The sequence below is a fragment of the Arvicanthis niloticus genome, chromosome 23, assembly GCF_011762505.2.
Source record: "Arvicanthis niloticus isolate mArvNil1 chromosome 23, mArvNil1.pat.X, whole genome shotgun sequence".
Lineage (NCBI taxonomy): Eukaryota > Metazoa > Chordata > Mammalia > Rodentia > Muridae > Arvicanthis > Arvicanthis niloticus.
The window spans coordinates 31603640-31624296 of record NC_133430.1 but is presented as its reverse complement, the minus strand read 5'-3'; the positions used below and the strand labels follow the sequence as shown (position 1 = coordinate 31624296).

At 49.5% G+C, this 20657-nt stretch overlaps 1 protein-coding gene across 3 annotated transcripts in view; it reads right to left on the bottom strand.

Moving 5' to 3' along the window:
- Ltbp2 (latent transforming growth factor beta binding protein 2) overlaps positions 1-20657 on the bottom strand; it is a 94123-nt gene that overhangs the window by 14468 nt on the left and 58998 nt on the right. For 2 of the 3 annotated variants that reach the window (XM_076921662.1, XM_076921663.1), the window contains exons 9-18: positions 18575-18649; positions 15803-15925; positions 12419-12583; positions 11968-12183; positions 11224-11243; positions 9997-10036; positions 9145-9258; positions 7141-7269; positions 6547-6675; positions 2132-2251 (exon numbers count right to left, since the gene is read on the bottom strand). In XM_076921662.1, coding sequence (XP_076777777.1) covers positions 2132-2251; positions 6547-6675; positions 7141-7269; positions 9145-9258; positions 9997-10036; positions 11224-11243; positions 11968-12183; positions 12419-12583; positions 15803-15925; positions 18575-18649 — 1131 coding nt within the window. The remainder of the gene's footprint in view (positions 1-2131; positions 2252-6546; positions 6676-7140; positions 7270-9144; positions 9259-9996; positions 10037-11223; positions 11244-11967; positions 12184-12418; positions 12584-15802; positions 15926-18574; positions 18650-20657) is intronic. The other variant, XM_076921661.1, reaches the window with a different exon arrangement.

The following is a 20657-nucleotide window of genomic DNA, read 5'->3' as shown; positions in this document are numbered from 1 at the left end:
TCAGTCTTCATCTAAAGTATGGAAGGCATTTCCTTGTCTAACTGAGCCGTTAGACAAGTTGATCAAAGGAGGCAGAGGAGAATTCTGGGTGGGGTGAACTCCATCACCAGATAACCCGAGCCTATCCCATCTAACTCATGGTAGCTAAACTGGGGCCTGTCACCGGGTGGAGGTTCTTCTGTCTAGCCAAGAGTTTGATTTTTAACTTAATAATATGGTATGTTTTGGTAGAGTCCAATATTCTGGTTGGTTTGGGGACTATTTATTGCTGTATTCCCAGCCCATGGCTAGTATACAGCTGGCACTCAACAAATGCTTGCTGACCAAAAGATGAAACATTGTGCCTAAAATAATACACATTATCCTCTTAAGAGAAGGCTGCTGAAGACACTGCCAAAGGGAACCAAGGAATGGTCACAGCAGGGACCAACTTGTGAGTCTGCCGTCCATATCCTGAGAGGATCCTGAACTTCTCTCCAGGGATGAGTCTCTGCATGGGTAACTGTGAGGGCACCCATCTGTGTTCCTGGCGAGATTGCAAAATGGGACTGGGAAGCAAGAGCCAGGAATTCAGGGGACCTTGGGTGAGAGTTAGGGACAGCTAAGACCCTGGCAGTGTGACAGAGAATCTGCTCGTTGTCCATGGGAACCAGAGTCCAAGGTATGATGGAGATGCCAATGGAGACTGATACACAGGCCATTGTCCAGACCTCACAGTCTCTCACCAGAGACCTCAGGCTTCAGTGAAGAGAGTAGCTGCTTCGTTGGAGAAAGAAGAAAGGGAGAGGAAATTGACTGGGCTCCCGGAGAGACGGGCAGGGTCTGTGGTTACTGCTGGAAACCTGGAGAAGCGTACAAACTACATCACTCTTTCAACAGTCCTGGGGCGTCTGCCCAGGGCCAAGAACTCAGCCTGACCTCCCAGATGAGGTGTCTGTCTAGAACCTTTCTTCCAGATGGGACAGAGCCACCCAGAGTAGGACAGGGATGTGGAGGAGTCAGGACATGATAAAGAGAGGGCCTTACAGTGTGCTTGAGCTGGTCCTGAGCACCAGCCCTCTGAGAGGAGTGTGGCAATTTCTGTTTTCAAACATGAAACACTAATACAGCCCAGGCCTGCCTGCACTGGAGCCTGTGCCTGCTCTTAACACAGACGGGTTACTGTAAATCCCATCTTTTCAATGTTCTGGCATTTCCTGGTTCATTTCCTTTAGTTTTGCCTTTCTTTTTAGTAAGTCCTGATGTTAAGTGCGAAGCTCTGTGATGCCCAAAGAGGCTCTCCTACCAAGCGCTTAGCGTGGCCAGTTGGCACATAGAAGGTACCTATCAAGTGCTGTGCTCACTCTGCACTCTCTTGGAAATGCCAGGCTGTCTTGTTCCTATTAAGCTGATAAAGACAAGGGATGGGTTCCATCTTTGATCATGCATAGCCCCGAGGTTTAAGAGCTCTGAGGGAAGGTGATGCTTTGGGGATGAGGACAGTTTGTCCCATACCTATAGCTACACTTCTAAACTACTGCTTTACTTAGATCTCCTGGGGACCCACACTGCACTTCCATGGTGAAAGGTCTCCCCTTTACAAGGCCCATGAGCACACACATTACTTCCAGGACCCTCTGAAACCAGGCAAGACAGACCTCAGAGCTGATAGGATTGTGGCAGATTCAAACCTATGTGTGAGGAGCCTAGTTAGCAGTGTCCTAGACCATCTTTTAGCTGTGTATCGAAAGGGGGAGATCTATTTGGCGATTCATTCATTCATCAACTGGTATTTGTTGGGTCCTTATGCAGAGGTTGCCTAATGGCATGGGTCATCCCCCGGGAGCTTATATATTAACGAGTGTTAGCAAGAGGGTTAAAGCTGCCAGAGACATCAATACTTCCTCTGATACACAAAAGGGAGCACCTGTTTAGGGGGATGGAGCAGAGGTGTGCAAAGATGTTCATTCCCGTAGTGTTACATAAATTTGTATTTCTCTGCCACGGGGGCAGAGAGGATGCTAACATATCACCCAAAAGACAGAAGGCGTCGGGGTTCATAGATGTGGCTCTGCCCGGAGGCGTTGGCTTAGTATCAAGAGACTCAGTGGAGGACAGACAGTAGGGGAGCTGGTGGTAGGTAGCTCCTTACCTTGGCAGTGTCCTCTCCTGACCATGATGTAGCCCTGATCACACTCGCAGTGGTACGAGCCCTGTGTGTTGCTGCATCGGCCGCCACTGCATACCCCGGGCTGTTCACACTCATCTATATCTGCAAACACAGGATGGTCCTGAGTCAAAGCCAGCCCCGGACAGGGGGTACTGCAGCATCCTTTCCAGAGGCCATGGGCAGAGCTGCTTAGGCAAGGAAGACATATTTGCTGCAGTAGGATTGCTTGAAGGGATTCCCAAGTCATCTCTTAGACTGGTCAGACCCTGGGGCTCCTTGAGTTCTTTTCTCCCAGGGATGGCTACTTCTAGGATCCATGGGAACCCTTACAGCTTTCTCTTCCTGATGTAAGAGCTGGGCTTGGGGTCAGGTATTAATTCATATAGTATGATCCACGGGGGTCAAAAGTTCCCCTTGCCCTAGCGCTAGTACAGTAGATACTGAGTCTACCACTAAGATTCTTTTTAAGGATGGACCTTCTTTAGGAAGACAGGGAGCAACATGGGTAACTAAGGATCTGTAAAGCATGGTTTATATCATTATCCAAAGTACACTGATACCCCACAATGGCTCTAAAGCCTGATCTTAGTCAGTCACCCCTCCCTCATTCATCCCCTTCCTTGGCTCCTTGCCGCCTCTAGGCCTACCAGTAGTTTGGCTCACAAACCGGGCCCCAGGTCTGCTGTATTTGCCCACACTCATTGGTATCATCTTTTTTGTTATTGTTTTGTTTTTCAAGACAAGAGTTTCTCTGTGTAGCCCCAGCTGTCCTAGAACTCATCTCTGTGGACCAGACAGTCCTTGAACTCATAGAAATCCACCTGCCTCTGCCTCCCAAGTGCTGGGATTGAAGGTGTTCGCTACCACCACCCAGCCCTTGGTATAATCTTAGCTACAGTAAATTCCCATGAGTCCAGCTTCCAAATCTCTGCTCACACACAAGCCTCTGCCGGGAGTGTCTTTCCCTTCCTGACGGACGACCAGCAGATTCCTAGACTGGGTTCAAACCGGGCCTTAGTGTACCAGCTCTGTTCTGTGACTGCTCCCGGGCTCTCACCATCAAAGCCATCATGACCCTTCTCTAGCACAGATTCAAGCACTTCACAGCATCCTTGTACAGACTGAATGAAGGCAAAGAGATGAGCAAAGTGCCTGGCTGGCAGCCAGCACAGAAGGAATGTTTGTTAGCATCGTTCCAGCATAAACTTTCCCCTAGAAGCCAGTGTGCTTCCACGGCAGCAACCCTTCCTGTATCTGTATTGCTCCAGTTCTCAGTGGAGCCTCTGGCAGAGCAGCCATGTGCATCGTCCTCGGCCTCCCGTGGAGAGCCTGACCTTCAGTATAGGCAGACCCAAGAACCTTCCTGGGAACAACTCCCTGGGGAGTTCAGAAACAGCTGTGCCAGCTCCAGGAAGCTCTACTGCCAACAGAGAAGAAAGGGGAAGGAACTCATGGGTAGAAAGAAAAGCAGAAACCTGATGGGAATAACATGGCTGAAGCCAGCAACACTGCCTAATAAACAGATGGCTCTGGGGAAAGTGGTTTGTAGAGAAAAGTGGAGATGGAGACACGGGTTCTTAACACCCAGGCAAAGACAGACCAGCTGGATAAAGCACCTGGAAAAGGTAACATTAAATGTAATGTGCAAAGTCCTTGTGACATAATAAAACCACAACGTATGAAAAATAAAGCCAAAGAGGGCCAGCGATGGCTCGGTAGGCAAGAGTTTGCCACCCAGACCTGGAAACCTGCCGTTTGATAGCCAGAGCCCACCTGAGGATGGAGGAGGGAACCAACTCCATAAAGTTGTCCCCTGACCTCCACATGGTCACTTTTATACATGTAAAACAGACACGATGTAACAGAATACACAAGGTGTACCGTAAAAGCTACAAGAAACAGGAACAACCACACTTGGAAAACTAGCAAAAGGATGGGAGTGGGTTAGCAATTCACAGATGAGGAAACCCCAAGGCCAAAGTGCAAAGAGATATGCTTTCTAGAAGGTAAGTTATTATGCAAACTCTTACTTAAATTTTTTAGTAATTTATACTTCTACTTAAATAAATTTAAAACTTCTAATAGTTTACAATAACTAATTTATACATATGAACCAATGCTGGATTAAAGTAAAGAAACACTGCTTTGTGAGACTGGCAAAATTTAGGAAGTGGATGCAAAATTGGATTAGGTCCTTCAAGTGATAGCCAATCCCCAGTGGTAGAAGCACTTCGGCTGGCCTCAGGTTCCTCCCCTCTACAGCTGTCGGGGCTACCAGAGACCTCTGGACACCAGGCTGGCACAGGACAGAACCTCATGTCTGGGCCTGGCAATACCATTCCCTGTAGCAGCTATAATTTACCCAGAGCCAGCTTCCAGGCCCAATCTGCAGAGAGCAGTGCTTCTGGCCACAGCACCTATGGAGCTTGCTGAAGCCTGGAAAGCCCCTGTCCCCTGCCTTTCCCCTGGCTCTGCCACACTGCTGTCTGAGTCACCTCCTCCCCGACAGCAAGACGACGGCACCATCTATCCTTAACAAACTTCCCCTGGCAGCCGCTGCCCACAGGATAACGGCCAAGTACTGTAGCTTGGCACTAGAGTCACTTCACAGACTGGCCTCACCTACTGCCACTCCTGCTAGCAAGCCCATAGTCCAGTCACCCCTGACTGCATTATTCCCAGCGCACGCAATACTGGCCTATGAAGAAATGGTTGCCTTTCCCTGAACTACCTGCTCCCTCCATTCCAGCTGCTGCTCGTAGAGGATCATGGGAAGCAAACCACGCCCCGGAATGGGCGTGACTTCGAGTCTGTGTCCAATGCTGCTATAACTAGGTGTAAGGTTGTGGACGGCTCAACTCACCTTTTGAAGCTTCATCTGGTAAAGCATATAAGGTGGGAATGAGAATCACAGGGGTTGGAATGGTATATAACAAAGCACTGAGAGTGGCTCTTGGAATAAGTGCGCATTAAATGGGAGCTATTCGTATTTTACCCCAGCTCAAGTACGGAAACGTTCCCAAATTCTCTGCTATGTCAGTTGCTCGCTCATCTACGCTCCCCCCACCTCCAGGGTCATTATTCTGGCTCATTCACCAGGCCACTCAGTCAGAACCCGAGTCCCCGCTGAGTACTCTTGACCAGGTTCCCTCACGTTCCTGTTAGGTTGGGCTTCTCTACCTCTCTTCCTCACATAAGGAAATGAGAGAACTTGGATGGCTTTATACTCTGAAGGCCAGCTCCTTGGAATCAGATGTTGATGAGACTCTGACAAAGAAAGGATTACTCCATGGCCAAGCAGGGGAACCTATGAGCATGGCCAAGCAGCAGACTAGCTCCAGAAGTGTGAGCCCCAAACACAGGTAGTGCAATTCTCAAGGTTAAAACCTCTCAGCTGCCTCTGAATCTCCAGGAGCTGTGTGGAAGATGCTTCCTTATCTCTTTGTGAACTTACTCATAAACAATGCACAGGAACATTCTATGCTACAAAAGGATTTGCACAGTGTGCTGGCTAGTTTTGTCGACTTGACATAAGCTAAAGTCATCAGAGAAGAGGGAAGCCTCCGTTGAGAAAAAACGCCTCTCTAATCAAGCTGTAGGCAACACTGTAGGGCATTTCTTAATCGGTGACTGATGGGGAGGGGCTACCTATTGTGGGTGATACCATCTCTGGGCTGGTGATCCTGGGTTCTATAAGAAAGCAGAGTAAGCAAGCCATGGAGAGCAGTTCAGTAAGCAGTACCCCTCCATGGCCTCTGTGTCAGCTCCTGCCTCCCCGTTCCTGCCCTGTTTGAGTTCCTCTCTTGGGTTCCCTTGCGATTCAGGATATGTGAGCCAAAAAAAACCCCTTTCCTCCCCACGTTCCTTTGGCTATGGTGTTTAATCACAGCAGTAGTAACCCTAACTAAGTTTCACAGGAAGCCTGCTCACCAAGAGTTGCCATGTCGTGGCCAGGCCTTCCCGGGGAAGAGCAAAGCCTGCAGGTATCCCCACTGCTGGGCATCAGACTTCTTCTCCCAAATGCACACATGTCCCTTGGTCTGCTGAGAGTCCTCATGGGTGACCCTCATTCCCCAAAAGGAAAGCTTCCTTGTCACCTGAGTCCTGGCTTTCAGTCCTCATCATCAGCTAAGTCTCCGGCCTACTCTTGGCTCTAGCCACAACTTCTTGAGGCCTTTGCAAATGTTGCTATTTTCTGGATTCTTCTTTCTTATGATCCCAGCATTGTCTCAATTCCCTTCCAGATCAAGGCCAGAGCTCTGTCTTTTTTCCCAAGGCTCTGGTACTCCTCAGTGTTAGCACTGTGCATGCCTGGCTCCTCTTCCACCCACACTGTAGGGCCCAGCCAAGAGGTGTTCTCTTATGCCCATTCCAGGCCTAAGGCAGGTGTCGCTCACCTTGGCACTCCTGTGTGTCTCCTAAGGTGGCTAGTGTGTAGCCAGGATAGCAGAGGCAGGAGTAGGAGCCCACACTGTTGATACAGCGACCTCTTCCTTCACAGGGGTTCCTCAGACACTCATTGTCATCTGACCGGAAGGAAGCAGGGAAGGAGGTCATGGAGGCCAGTGTGCCTTTCTCTGGGGACATCTGCCACCAAACTGCCCCCACTAGAGGATAGTGCTGTGTGGCATTGAAGGGGTGAGGGAGAAGAGGTGTCAGAGGCAGAGATGAAAGTCTCCAAGGCTTTCATCTCACCCATAGGCCAACTTGCTGGGTCCTCTTAGGCACTAGGGGTCCTTGGTGATGACCAGTGCCTCCTCCCTTCCCGTTGTCCCCTCCCCTCAGCAATCCCACAACCACTTCCTTTCTCCTTCACATCCTGGCATATCCCAAGTTGACATCTAGTTAGCTGTGTCCACCAAGAGTGTTCTAAGCTAACCAACCATAGCACACTACATGGATCTTGTGCAGTCTGGACTCATGACTGCATCCCCACACTCTGTTCCTATTTACTCCCACCATTCAGCAGGCCCAGGGCACCCTGTAAATACCAGTGCAGTAGTCCTGGCTAGAATGTAGCTGGTAGCCAGGGCTGCAGACACATCTGTATCCATTTGGGAGGTTCACACAGGTCCCAGGGCCACAGATGTTAGAGGACCCAGCAGAACATGAATCGAAGCCTGTGGAGATGGAGTAAGTAGAGGTTACGGCGGAGTGGAGCATGTGTGATGGCAGTGGAGCAGGGTGAGGAGATAGCAGGGTTAGGAAGCTATCTCAGAAGCCTACTGGATGCCCACCCACCCTTAGTAGGCCTTCTCATGCCAACAGATAAAATAGTCTCATAAGACTCATGGGACCTGGGCCTGGTCTCTAAGGCCATTTGAGTATGTCCTCCCGGTAGACACCTGATGGCTTATAGTAATCCATATTCCCTACAAATGACCCTCACCCTCAACCCAAATGTGGGCACAGCTCTTACCCAAAAAACCAGTGCCACCTACCCTGGAAATATTTGCCCATCTTCCTATAGACTGGCAGACAGATCTAGTTACACAGATCGAAGAAACTGGGTTACACAGATTGAAGAAACTAGCTTATTTGTCTTGTATCTCTAATACTAAGGAAGTACTTAACACTTAAAACATTAAGTGAGTCAATGAATGAATGAATGAATGAGTGAATGAACCAATAAACCAATAAGGAAACACCACTACTTTCATCTGTGTCCACCCTATTGTGTTATTCTATGGGCACATACCTAGGGTTCCCTTCCTTGCCTCACCACCCTGAGAGAATCCAAAAGCATCAACAGAGTAGGTCATAAGTAGCCCAGGTTGGTACACAGAGGCGCTTTACGGCATTGCTAATCTGTGCTGAAACTGGATGCCCACAGTGGCCTGTGAACAAGGTCACCTTCTCTCTAGCCTGGTTCCAAGTTTGTACTAACAGTCTCCAGCCAGATTCCAAATGTCCATTCAGTGAGGTTGGAAGATGGCAGGGTGGAATCTGGATCAGACAAAAGACTGAAGCTGCTTCTGGTAGAATCTGGAAAACGCTGCGAGCCCCTGCAGGGCAACCTGACTTCACTGTACTATGGCCCCTCCTCCAGGAATATTTCAGCTGTCAGTCTCAGCACTCTCCAGTTAAGCCCCATGTACTCGGCCCTTCCTACCTACTTGGAAGGGGATGCTGCTCCCTGGAGTCTCAGAGGACTCACTCTGAATCCTGGGAAAGGTCAATGGAGAATTCTCAGGAAAGCCACGCCCCCATCCCACCTGCCACTTTCTAGGCAGCAGGCTGCAGGCTTTCTCCTCTCACTGGAGGAAATCCAGAGAAGGCTAGCCACGACTCCCCTACCGAAGGCGACCCTCTAGCTAAAAGCACAGCAGCTAGACCCTAGAGAGAGCAGGCAAGAGGGCACACGCGTGCACGGAGAGCAATGGCGACAATACTGCACGATGGTAGCCTTGCTTCTCCTGAACCAAGTCCTCAGACAATGAGCCTTTGTGGAAGGCACATTCCACAGCCAGGTGGGTTTGCCAGGGATCTCCCCCACACTGCTCCTCATCACTATGGCTCACCAGAGGGAGTCGGATACCAGAGGGAGCTCTGGACACTTAAACAACCTTATGCAATATAACTCTTTTTTTTTTTTCCCCATGGGCAGGTGGCTGCCACTGCCAGGGTCCTCACTGATTCAGTGCCCTCTTACCTCGCCTCCTACTCTATGAACTCCTCATTCTTCAAGAAGTCCCTCCTCTCCCTAAGATGCTCCAGAAAGGTCCATGGCTTCCCTGGAGTCTTCTGAGTAAGACTGTCCCCCAAAAGGAATTAGTGCCCAGGCAGGGCCTCTGTATTTACTGGGTAGGCTTTGTGCCCTCTATATGAGCAAGCCAGAACCACAGCTAGGTCAGAGTTGCTGGAGACTATTTATCTGGTTGAGGAAGCAAGAAGGAAATTCCACTCCCAGACTGGAATCTGCCCTGGATTTTGGTTCTGGGCAATCACATCTCCCGGAGTGGGGGCAAAGAGTCCCCAAGGGCTGCTGCAGCTACCTGGGGGCCTGTGTGTCACCAGGACATCACTGGAGGGAATCACTTGCTCTTCTGATGGACTCTCCGGAATGCCCTGTCCAGGCAATGATGGTGCTGGTCTTCCAGTGGCATCCCCTGGAGGGGACAGCGGGGAGGAAGTAGAGTCCATTGGTGGCAGTGGCCCTTCAATGTTCCCTGATGGTATGACTCCTAGAACAAAGTGTCACCTAGGGCTCCCACCACCTACCCTCTCTTTTGGCATATCTGCTCTCAGCCCCTCATAGTACAAGAACCCGCGGAGTGTAGACATGGCTACGTATCTAAGCTTGCTGGAGGCAGAGCTGCAGCCCCATCCCCCAATGCCTAGCTGAACATTCCCTTGCTTCCATTTGTAATGCATCTTGCAGCTTACAAACTGTTGCTGCAAACACAGGCACCCAGGTGTCGTGGGAGGTATCATGTTCACATCACAGCAGGGAAAAATCAGTATCCATGACTCTGAGCTTAGCTCTAGTGAGAGGCCAGCTCAGGGTCAGGAGGAAGCTTGAGGCCCCTGGAGGGAAGAGCCCTGAGACCCTGACAAGCTGCTACTTCAGCTAGCACCTCCTCTTTGCCCTGACTTATGTGCAGAGTGTCCTGAGTATCATCGTGAGATCAAGAAAGAGTTTGGGCAATAGGAAAATGTTCGCAAAGCATTATGGGATCTTTTACTAACCTCACACCCCCTTAGGGAATTAGGGTTCTCAGAAGAGTGCTCACACATCATATCAGGCACCACCTCTGATTTGAACCCCATGGGTCAGTTTACGGGTAAAATGTCTCTCCTTTTTCTTCCCCTTGGGAGCTTCTAGGCTTCTAGGAGGAAGAACTCACCTGGTACCCGGGCAGGTAGGTGAGGAGCACTGGTTGTAATCTGCGCAGAAATGAAGGTTATTTGGGGGGCTCATCTGTTACTCCTAGGGTGTATTTCTTCCTCACTTACCCCGTCTCCTTTCTGTTCAACTCTCTCCGTGAGCGAGTTTTTGCCACTGGCATGTATTCTCTAGGCATTTTCTATCCCCAATCTTAATCGATCAGCACTTATCAGTTACAGCGGTTAAATGTGTGTTCTGTACCAGCTCAGTGTTGGCCGCACAGCGGAACATTAACACGTATCAAGACTACAATCTTCATGTTACAGATGGAGCAACAGAGATATCAACTAGATCGTCTGCAGCCACAAAGCCAGTGTGTCGAAGCCGGGAGCCATAGCTACCCTTGGTGTCACTCACCACAGCTCTGGATAGAGACAGATGGAGCACAGGAAGCAAAGAGGAATGCCAGATGACAGAAAGGCACTGGGACATTGCTGGGACTGTGAAGACGTGTAGCAGAAGCTTTGATCTGGGACAGTACCCGGTTCTTTCATTGCTTGTGTGCTTTTTGTTTTGTTTCTGAGACGGGGTTTCTCTGTGTAGCCCTGGCTGTTCTGGAACTCACTTTGTAGACCAGGCTGGCCTCAAACTCGGAGATCTGCCTGCCTCTGCCTCCCAAGTACTTGGTTTAAAGGTGTGAGGCACCACAATGGGTTTCAGCACATAATTCTTAAGCAGGAAAGCAAGGTTGCTGGAGAAGCAGGGCACAGAGACAGCTTAGCAGGAGATGAGTGAGAACCAGCAGACTGGAAAGGGACTGGAGAAGGAGAAAGCAGATTCAGTCTTCTGGAAGCACTTGGAGATGCTCAGACTTGGATGCACACAGGCATTCTGGGACCAGGGAAGAGGGCCAGATGCCTTGTCCTCGGAGAAGTGGTTTGAGATACTCACAGCTATGCTTCTGCTTTCCCATGAGCTCCCCTCAGAGGGTCTGTGTTAGACAAGCTCAGGAGACATGCCAGACTCAGGACCAGCTCTAGCTTTCATGCACAGTGCTCAGGTTTGAGTGACAGCCAGGACTAACTACATAGTCAAATGAGTCCTTGGCTCAACTCTGTGATCTCTCCAAGTAAAATCCATTATCTGGTCCATCCTTCTCCTCTTCTGCTCTCAGGAGACTATGCCTGGAGTCTATGCCATTCTCCAGTTACCCTAATCCAACTCCCTGGCAGGAAGACTCACTCACCTGAATATCCCGAGAGTCACCTGGGAAAAGAAGACAAGATGAGCTCCAGGAGGAGAGGCAGCGGCCTTTGCCCTCCACATCGGACTGCTTCACAGTCTATCCTCCTCCCTACATTCCCCCCAAGATGAGCAACACCCAGAGTGCAACTCTTTTTACCTGCCTCAGCCTGTCAATTCCCTTTTGGGTCTGATCACCCCAGAAACCCAAGGCTGGAGAGCGTTATAGGTGGCTCGGCTCACCTCTCAGGTGGAAAAAGGAGCCCCCTGTATTCCTTCCAGGTGTCCAATAACAGGAGTCCCCATCCCCCTCCCCCCACCATCCCCATCAGACCCATAACAGACCTCCTCCCTCTTGTGGCCCGGATCACAAGGTTACCCACCATCCTCTCTGCCCTGGGCCGTAGACTAAGGGAGAAGTTCCAGGAAGGGAATGAGTTGCCTCTGACTGGGCTAGTGTCCCACATCCAAGGCCACTAAGTTTGGTCGTCACTTCTGTGTCCCAGATTCTCGGCAATCTCCTAGTTTTCTTGGTTCTACTCCTTCCTGGTCTCCTGTACTGGCTGACCTGGGCATGACCCAGTTGTTTTCTGGAGCACTGGCTAGAGACCTCAAATACAGCTCTTTCTAGCCCACACACCCTAAGCCTCAGGCAACTGAGTTGGAGTTACTGTTTTGAACCTCAGGCCCAGGGCAAGGACATGGTAAGAAAAGAAGGAACCTTAGGTGTTTCCTTCAGCTCAGATACCTTTGTCAGGGAGTGTCTCAGCCTCAATCCAGGTGGCAGTGGCTGCCCGGAGTGATTGTCTCTCTGCTGCCCCAGGTGGGGGTCCACTGCTCTGCTCTGTCTGTTCTCTTAAGGGGCTACTCAGCTCCTCCTCTTCAGCTTTTCTCATAGACAGGCGGATATCTGAGCTTGAGTAGGTGTAGCCATGGCCAGCAGGGCAGATCTCCCTGAAGGCTTCTAACAAAACCAACAGAAGATTAACTGAGCCATGCCATTCCTGTAAGAAACCAGGGGCCCCCTTTCTTCCCACAAGGGGACAAGACAATTGTGGCTGCAAAGAGAGTCCCGGGTCTGGGATACAGAAGGTAGACTGAGCTTTCCCACTTGAAGGGGTCTACCCAAGGCTGGGGAAGTGGTCACTGACTTTGAGGAAGTATCTTGATGGCCAGGGCTCGGCTCAGCGTGTGATTACCTGTGCCAGGTAGGGGGCACTGTTCACACTTGCTGCCCCAGGCTTTGCCCACACGGCTGCAGCAGCAGATCTGCTTGGTGATCCGCTGTACCAAAGGCAGGGTGCAGGTGCCAGACCCCAGTGACCGGTAGCATAGTCCCTGCTGCATGGAGACGGCCTTGTCCGCTGCAAGAGACAGGGCATGTGGGAATCGGTAAGTAGCCAGTGGGAGGGGAAAAGTACAGAAGGCCGTGGTCAGAGATGTGGTCAGCCACAGGCACCGAGACTAGCCTGGCTCATGGCTCAGCCTGGAAGTTCAGGTGCTCACAGGAACTCCAGCAGGAATGGCTGCAGTGGAAGCCCCCGCATCTCCCCATGGTGTCAACCCGATAAGGCCCGGGGTTCATGTGTGAGAGCAGAACCTGGGGATGGAGTTGTTTGGCTCCACCTGCTGCCTTCAAAGTGTTTAGTAAAGACGTCCTGTGTACTTCAGGATGAGCAGAGAACAGTGTGTTCTGAGATCCACAGAAAGCCTCACTGGGAAGACGGGATGAGGTGAGAACCAGAGGCTTGCCATAGAGCTTTGAGGACAGGGACCTCGTTTGGGGTCGTCTTTGTCACTTGGAGTCATCCATGTGTATAGTATATATGGCTGCCTAATAATTCAAGTTGAATTGATGCATGGGTGGCTTACTTAATTAAACAGCTGAGTACTGAATCTGGGGCTGGATGTGTAGCTCAGTGGTAGAGTCCCTGCCTAGCATACCTAATGAAATGCCTGGATTTCACTGCTAGCACGACACGTATGCACAAACATAGAAACCCCACCGAGTCCACAAATCCCGTGGATACAAAAGCTAGTGAATATTTAAAAAAAAAATCTATTGTTTATTCTCTCAGTGGGAAAAGATACAGCCAACCAGTATGAAAGAGTCTTAAATCTTTAGAGGGATAACCACACTGTCAGAGGGCAGAGTGGGGTGAAGGGAGTAACAGACAAAGCTGAGAATTAATGATTCTGAGGTGTCCTGGTCTGTGCAGTGCTCGGCTTCCTGTGAGCTGAGCTAAGCCTCTCCCTGGGCCCAGATTTTCTACCTATAGAGTAATATTCACACTATGCCAGGGACTACAGGCACTTGGATCTGCCAGGCACGTGTGCCAATGCTATAGAAAAGCGCTCTGGTTTTCTACAGGCACCACTCACCCCTCCCCCTCCCTTGGGACACTTCCTGACTGAAGGACTGAAGGTCATACCCCTGGTCTCATTGACTGGGACAGGGACAGGCCCTTGAAGAAGTAAGCCTCATACTGGTTGACTCATAAGGAGTGGCACTATTAGGAGGTGTGGCCTTGTTGGAGGAAGTGTGTCACTGTGGAGGTGGGCTTTGAGGTCTCATATATGTCCAAGCCATGCCAAGTGTGGCTGCAGATCAGGATGTAGAATTCATGGCTCCTTCTCCAGCACCATGTCTGCCTGCACACTGCTGTGCTTCCCACCACGATGATAATGGACTGAACCTCTGAAACTATAAACCATCCCCAATGAAATCTTTTCCTTTATAAGAGGTGCCGTGAGCATGGTGTCTCCTCACAGCAGTAGAACACTGACTAAGACAGACGTCTTCTTCACAGAGTCATGCAGATTAACTCGAGCAAAGTACACAAGCATTGCAAGACCCTGACAAAGGTCAGGAACTAAACACACATCCACCAGTCCCTGAGCCCTGCATGCTCGGGTGTAGCCTCTGCCTCCAGTGGGCACTTCCCTTGGAATACTGTGAGGTCAGGCTCTATGCCTTCGAATCCCAGGGTGAAATATCAGGAAGCTGGGTCAGCCTCCAGAGACTTCATTACTACACTGGTAGGCAGGAAGACATTGACTTGCCCTCGATATCTGCAGGAGAATGAATCCTTGGGGGAAGGAGAGAGAAGAGCCCTGGGGAGGGAGAGAAAATAAAGCAGAGTCCCCTGCTTCTCTCCATACCCTTTTATCAGAGTCTTCCAGGCACGTTCATGTCTGTCGGATGTTAAGCAAACTCTCTGATAAACAAAGTTTTGGTTTTAGGTTTGTTTGTTGTTTGTTGTTTTTGTTTTTGAGACAAGATTTTTCTATGGAGCTTTGGCTGGCCTTGAAATCATTCCAGACCAGGCTGGCCTCTGTTTTCAGAGTGCTGGGGTTAAAGGCATACACCACTGCACCACTATGCCCATCCCAATATAGGAACCTTAAGGCCTGGAAAAGGAAAGACTATAAGGTCCCCGGGGCCTTGATTCCCCCCACCCCCCAATCCTGGCTCTTACTCTCTGGGTTCTCACTCTCTCCTATCCTTAGAGATATCAGACTCAGACCTTTCTTCAGACCACTACCTCTGGGTGGCAGCATAGTCTGGTTCCTCCTATGGCCTTCCCAGACCCAGTAGCAGGCACTTTGTGGCCAGCCAGAGTTCTCTGTGAGCTAGAGGTGGCCTTGTTCCAGTGGTCTTTGGGGACTGGTTTTATTCTATTCTGGTCAGATCTTCTTTCTAAGAAAAGCCCCATGGGCTGTGGTGTCAGCTCTACCATCTGGGGTGTGAGGAAGAGCCTGGCAGCCTCGGCCTCTCTCAGTTGGAAACCACAGAGGTCACTGGAAACACACATTCAGTATGCAAGGTTACAACTCATGATATGTGTGTATTCATGGTCATGGAGATGCATACAAAAAGAACCATGGAGTAATGTAAAGGCATGGGGATGGGGCAGTAACACCACCCTCCAATAGACAAATGAATGCTTCTTTAAAAATATCCCCTAGGGACTGGAGAGATGGCTCAGTGGTTAAGAGCCTGGGCTGCTCTTTCAGAGGACCAGGGTCTGAATCCCAGCACCCACATGGCAGCTGGCAACCACCTATAACTCCAGTTTCAGGGGATCTAATGCCCTCTTCTGGCCTCTGTGGACACCAGGCACATAGTGCCCAGACATACATGCAAGCAAAACGTTCATACACATAGTAAAAAAAAAAAAAAAAACCAACAAAAAACACTAAGCAGCCACATGACCTGGTTGCTAAACTTGGGTATCAGATCAATTAGTAGCTACGGCTACCCAGACACTTCAAAGTGGCAGCCCACAGCTCTAAAGACAATGAGACAGCAAATAGGACAGAAACGATCAGAGAGAAAAGTGAAACAAAATCCAGAAAGCATGAATCACAAAAAAAAAAAAAAAAAAAAAAAAAAAAAGTTTTAAAAGAGAAGCCAGGAGTCGAAAGTGGGACTGTAACCTCCAGTCCCAACAGGACACAAATCAAGCCCATAGCAGACACTGGCTCTGGGCATGAGACCATGAGGTCTGGGGACATTTGCTTCTTGGTCTAGACTGTGTCCCTAGAGGTTGCCTCTCGCCCCAAGCCCCACCATTACTCACATACGCAGCGGCTCCTTGACGGATCCAGCATGAGGCCAGGCCTGCAGGTGCACAGGTAGCTGCCCCTGGTGTTCACACACTCTGAGTCCTTGCATAGACCCAGGGTCAGGCACTCGTTGATATCTGCAGGGAGGGGAGGATGGCCCATTCATCTGAGGCTGGATGGTTGGGAGGGAGCTGTATATACTCAGTGTGAGATCTCTCTGGATCATAAGAGTAACCACTCAACAACGCCAATAGAATTATTAAATAGAAAAATTACATACCACCTCACTAACTGGCACATAGTGGCCATCTCGGTTGAAAAGCTAACATTTATGGAGTGCTTACTGTATGCGTGATCCTCTTTTGATATTTGAATATGACACTCCAATTAACCTTATAGGTAGTTTTATCTGTTTCTTCCGTCCTCGTATTATAGACCAAGAAAAGCTCCAGGAGTAACTTGCCCAGAGTAACTCAGCTCTTGGTGACTCTGGCAAGTGGCATGTGAATCAGGAAAGCAACATTGTCTGGATTGAAGGGTAGCAGACAGGCAGCTAATTCCCTTCTAGCAAGCTCTCTTCAAGAGCTCCTGGGCAGGTCTGAGGGGCATATCTACAGGGAGCTGGAAGCAGGGGCCGGAGAAGATAGTGCTGAAAGGCTGGGAAGAAGGGTGTGGTCAGCAGAAGGTTAGGAAGGCACATGAGAGGAACCCCTGAGACAAGCAGGCTGCATGACCTCCCAAGTCCAGCAGAGGCTCCTCTGCTCATCCTCATGTAAGAAAGACAGTGGCTTCTTCCTGGTGCCCAAACTTCTTATGCTGCAAATGGGAGCTCAAACCCTCATACCCTGGGCTCTAAGCGGTAGCCGTCTTGGTGAGAGCATCTCTGTTGGTGACTGATGGCTGCCCCAATGCTGATGTGAAGCACTTGGGAAGAGCACGTGCTGCCAGAGCAGGGTGTAATTTAGGTAGCCCCGTGCCGTCAGAACCACCGGCTCATTCTCAGGCTTTGAGGAAATTAGCACAAGATGAGGCCCCAAAAGATGGGCACCAAGAGGATATCCTTGGTAGGATGCCCCATGGGAGCAGTGGTACCCAAGAGAGGCCACTGACAGTTGGGAGGGAAGCTGATCCTCACGCCTTCGGACTGTGGCCAGACATCTAAATGCAAGCCTGATTTGCCTCCCTGTACTTCAGAAGCTTGAGTTCCTCATCACCTTCTCCAGGCGAGCCCAAAGCATGAATGACATGGTATCCGAGACCCTCCCAGAGCCTGTGCATGAGCAAGTGGGTCTCATGGGACATTGTCATCTCCTATGTGCACATAGGCTGTTTGCCCTGTGCCCCTTAGATGCTTCAGCCAGCCCAAAGTATCCTTTTATCCTTCTGCCTAGGCCCTGCTTCAGCTGGGCAATTTATGTTCACTGGCCTAGTACTACCTCTTCCAGGAAGCCTTCCTTGATCCTTCCAGCCCGGATTGGGTTCTACCAGGGGATCCCATGCCACCCAATAAAAACCTTCTCTGGTTGTATTTATTAACTAGGTGTCTGTTCTCCTGGGTCATAGACTGGTTCTTGCCCATCACTATGTACTTAGCAACAAGCACACGTTGAATGTAGCACTCAGCTTGTGTATGCAAATCATACCCCAGACCTATCTTCTTGTTCTCTACACACTTCAGAGAGAGGGAGATGGTGCATGTGGTGAAAAAGCGGGGGCCAGGGCACTCTGGGGTTGGAGCTTGGGAACCTTCCCAAGAGCTCTGTGGAGGACAGGCAGGGGACTTGCTGAAAGTCCAAGAATGAAAGGCACAGAGTTCTCCTTATACCCACTAAGACTCTGGGTCCACTGTACCCAAGGGAGTTTAAAGCTGGGTTAGGCAGAGCCAGCAACAGGCATTTAGGCCTGGACTAAGCACCATTTCTTATTCTTGAGCCAAAATCCCGTCTGTGGCTGGGTAACCCATAGACAAACAGCCACAGTTTGCTCTCTGAGAGAAAACCTCTGAAAGAGGCCTTAGGGACATTTGGGACAATATTATTATCTTCAACCCAGTTTTATTTAAAGCCATAGAGACAGTTTTCCACCCAGTTGTTGAAGTCCTCTGAAGGTAAGTGGCCCCAAGTCCTGCTGACCCTGCCAACCCTAGAGCCACTTACCAACAGAAGGTCAGAGTTCATTATAGCTCCAAAATCATCAAAGTCACCACTCAGTCCTTCTCTCTGTCCCAAGGCCTGGCCCCTCTGTGGACTCTAATGCAGGCCACCCCTACCTCAGATGGCCCACAGATCTGCCATTAAGGCTGTCAAGATGGGGACAGGATTAGGCTTCAGGGTCCACCTATCCTTGCCACCTGTGACCCTCCCCTTGTCCCTGGCGAGGGCTGAGGCAGGTGAAAAGGAAACCCAACGACCTAACTGTGCTCTGTTAGGAGGAGCCTGAAGAGGCTCTCACCACCTCAGGGTGATCTCAGCTCTACTTTGGTGGAAAGCCCTCCTGTTCCATTCAGCCTGAGAGGGGAGGGAATGTGTAGGGGTTCAAATGGAAGTGAGTAAGAATGGGTGACCCCAGTCTCTGGGATCTCTCAGCATCACCAAAGTCTTGATGTTCTAAGATCCCTAGGGCCAGCCCCTGCCACTGGGGGCTTTAACATGTACAATAGAGGCCTCTCGGGCAGTAGGAGACCTCTCCTGCCTTCTGGGGTGGATGTTTTCCCAACGTTAGCAGGCATAACCACACCTCCATACCCTGCTCCACCCAGCTCAACCCTGGTTCTGGGTCATCCTTACCTTGGCAATGGCTGAGGTTCAGCCTCTTGTATCCTTGGGGACACTCCAGTTGGCCATTTTCAATCACTGGGAAGGCTGAGGAGTGAAGATACAGACAGGTCTCATGGGAGGCCCTTTGAGCATATCTACCATGTGGCCACAGTCTGGTTGTCCCATGTTCTAAGCATGTTCTGGGTTCCTCAAAAATATTTCCCTGGGCAGCTCTTCCACCTTACTTTCACCAAGATCCTTCTGGACAATCTTTGTTTGTTTGTTTGTTTGTTTGTTTGTTTTAAATGACAATATTGAGGGAATGAACCAGGCACAGAAAGGCAAGCACAGCCTTATCTCATATCTGTGTGGGATCTGAAAGGGAAAACCTACCAAATCAGAGAGGGAAGTGGCAGTTATTGGGAGCCATGGTGGAGTCCGGAGTAGTTTGGGAGTTGGTGGTCAAAGGGTGTGAATTTCAGGACAGGCAAGATGCCTCAGCAGGTTAAAGCCCTTGCCTCCAAGCCTGACAGCCTGAGTTCAAGACCCAGAATGCACATGGTGGAAAGAGAAAACCGACGCCCACAAGTTCTTCCTCTGACCTCCACGCTCACATGCTGTGGCTCGTACACGCCACACATACACATCATACATGAGTATGCATACATATCAGACATGTTTTGCACGATGATAATGAACTAAACTTCTGAGACTGTAAGCCAGCCCCAATCAAATGTCTGCCTTTGTATGAGTTGCCTTGGTCATGGTGTCTGTTCACGGCAATGAAACCCTAACTAAGACAAGGAGGAATAAGTTCAAGGGATCTACTCTCCAGCCTAGCAGCTAGAGCTAACAATGCATTACATACTTGCAAATCACTAAAAGGAGATTTTAAGAACACTCACCCTTCCCCCCAGATAAACACAAAAAATAATTGAGCCCATTAACATGCATATCTATGCAAAGCAGTACACACATTTTGTCTGTCATATGTGTGTGTGGTATATGTATATGTCCATGTGGGCGTGACACCAGGGGTGTGTGTCCATGTAGGAGCAGCATAGGACAGAAGTCAGTGTTGCATGTCATCTTTGATTTCGGTCCACCTTATTTTTGGAGACAGAGTGTCTCACTAAACCTGGAACTCATAGTTCAGCTAGGCTGACTGGCCAGCGAGCTCTAGGGGCCTGCCTGTTTTCACTGGGCTTACGAGCACTCAGTGTTTTCTTTTATGTACTATGGATCCGAACTCAGGTCTTCATGCTTGGGCAGGAAGCAATTTACCGACGGAACCATGTCTTCAGCCCAAACATGTTAATTAGATTAACTATGATACTATGCATTCTCATTTCAAAATATCATGCTGTACATCATATATGTGCATATATACACACATATATATTTCAATTAGAAAATATTTTTAGAAACTGAAGTGATGCTTTATACTCATAATTTCAGCATCCAGGAGGCTGAAGCATCAGGGCCACCTCAAGTTCAAGGCTAGCCTGAGACAGAGCACAAGACCCTGTCTCACATAACAAAAAGAGTTCATTTTTTGAAATACTAAAAAAAGTCCTTTTTTCACCACGCAGTGGTGGCGAATGCCTTTAATGGCTCAGAAGGCAGAGGCAGATGGAGCTTTGAGTTTCAGGTCAGTTTGGTCTATAGATTGAATTCCAGGATAGCCAGCACTACACAGAGAAACCCTGTTTCAAAAAACCTAGATAGACAGACAGACAAAGTCATTTCTTATCCGAGTTTATAACACATATATAGCTATAAGATTATATGCATTATACATTCTACTAATTCATATTTTGCAATATAACATGATCAAACAAGCTTTATTTATTTTATTAACTTTATTTGGAAAGGTTTATAGATACACAGGAGGGATCTAAATGCATATTGGCCAACAAAGAAATGATATCAGTATTTTGATGCTAACACACATCCTGCCTTGATTTCACAACATTCCTCCTGTGTCACAGAGGCAAAAACCCCTATTGATATGAAACAGGAAAAAAAAAGCATCTACACTGTCTTAGAGAGGTGGGCCTATGAGTGTGCCCACCTCTTGGGTTTGATCTCCAGCACGGAGTGGGGCAGGCAG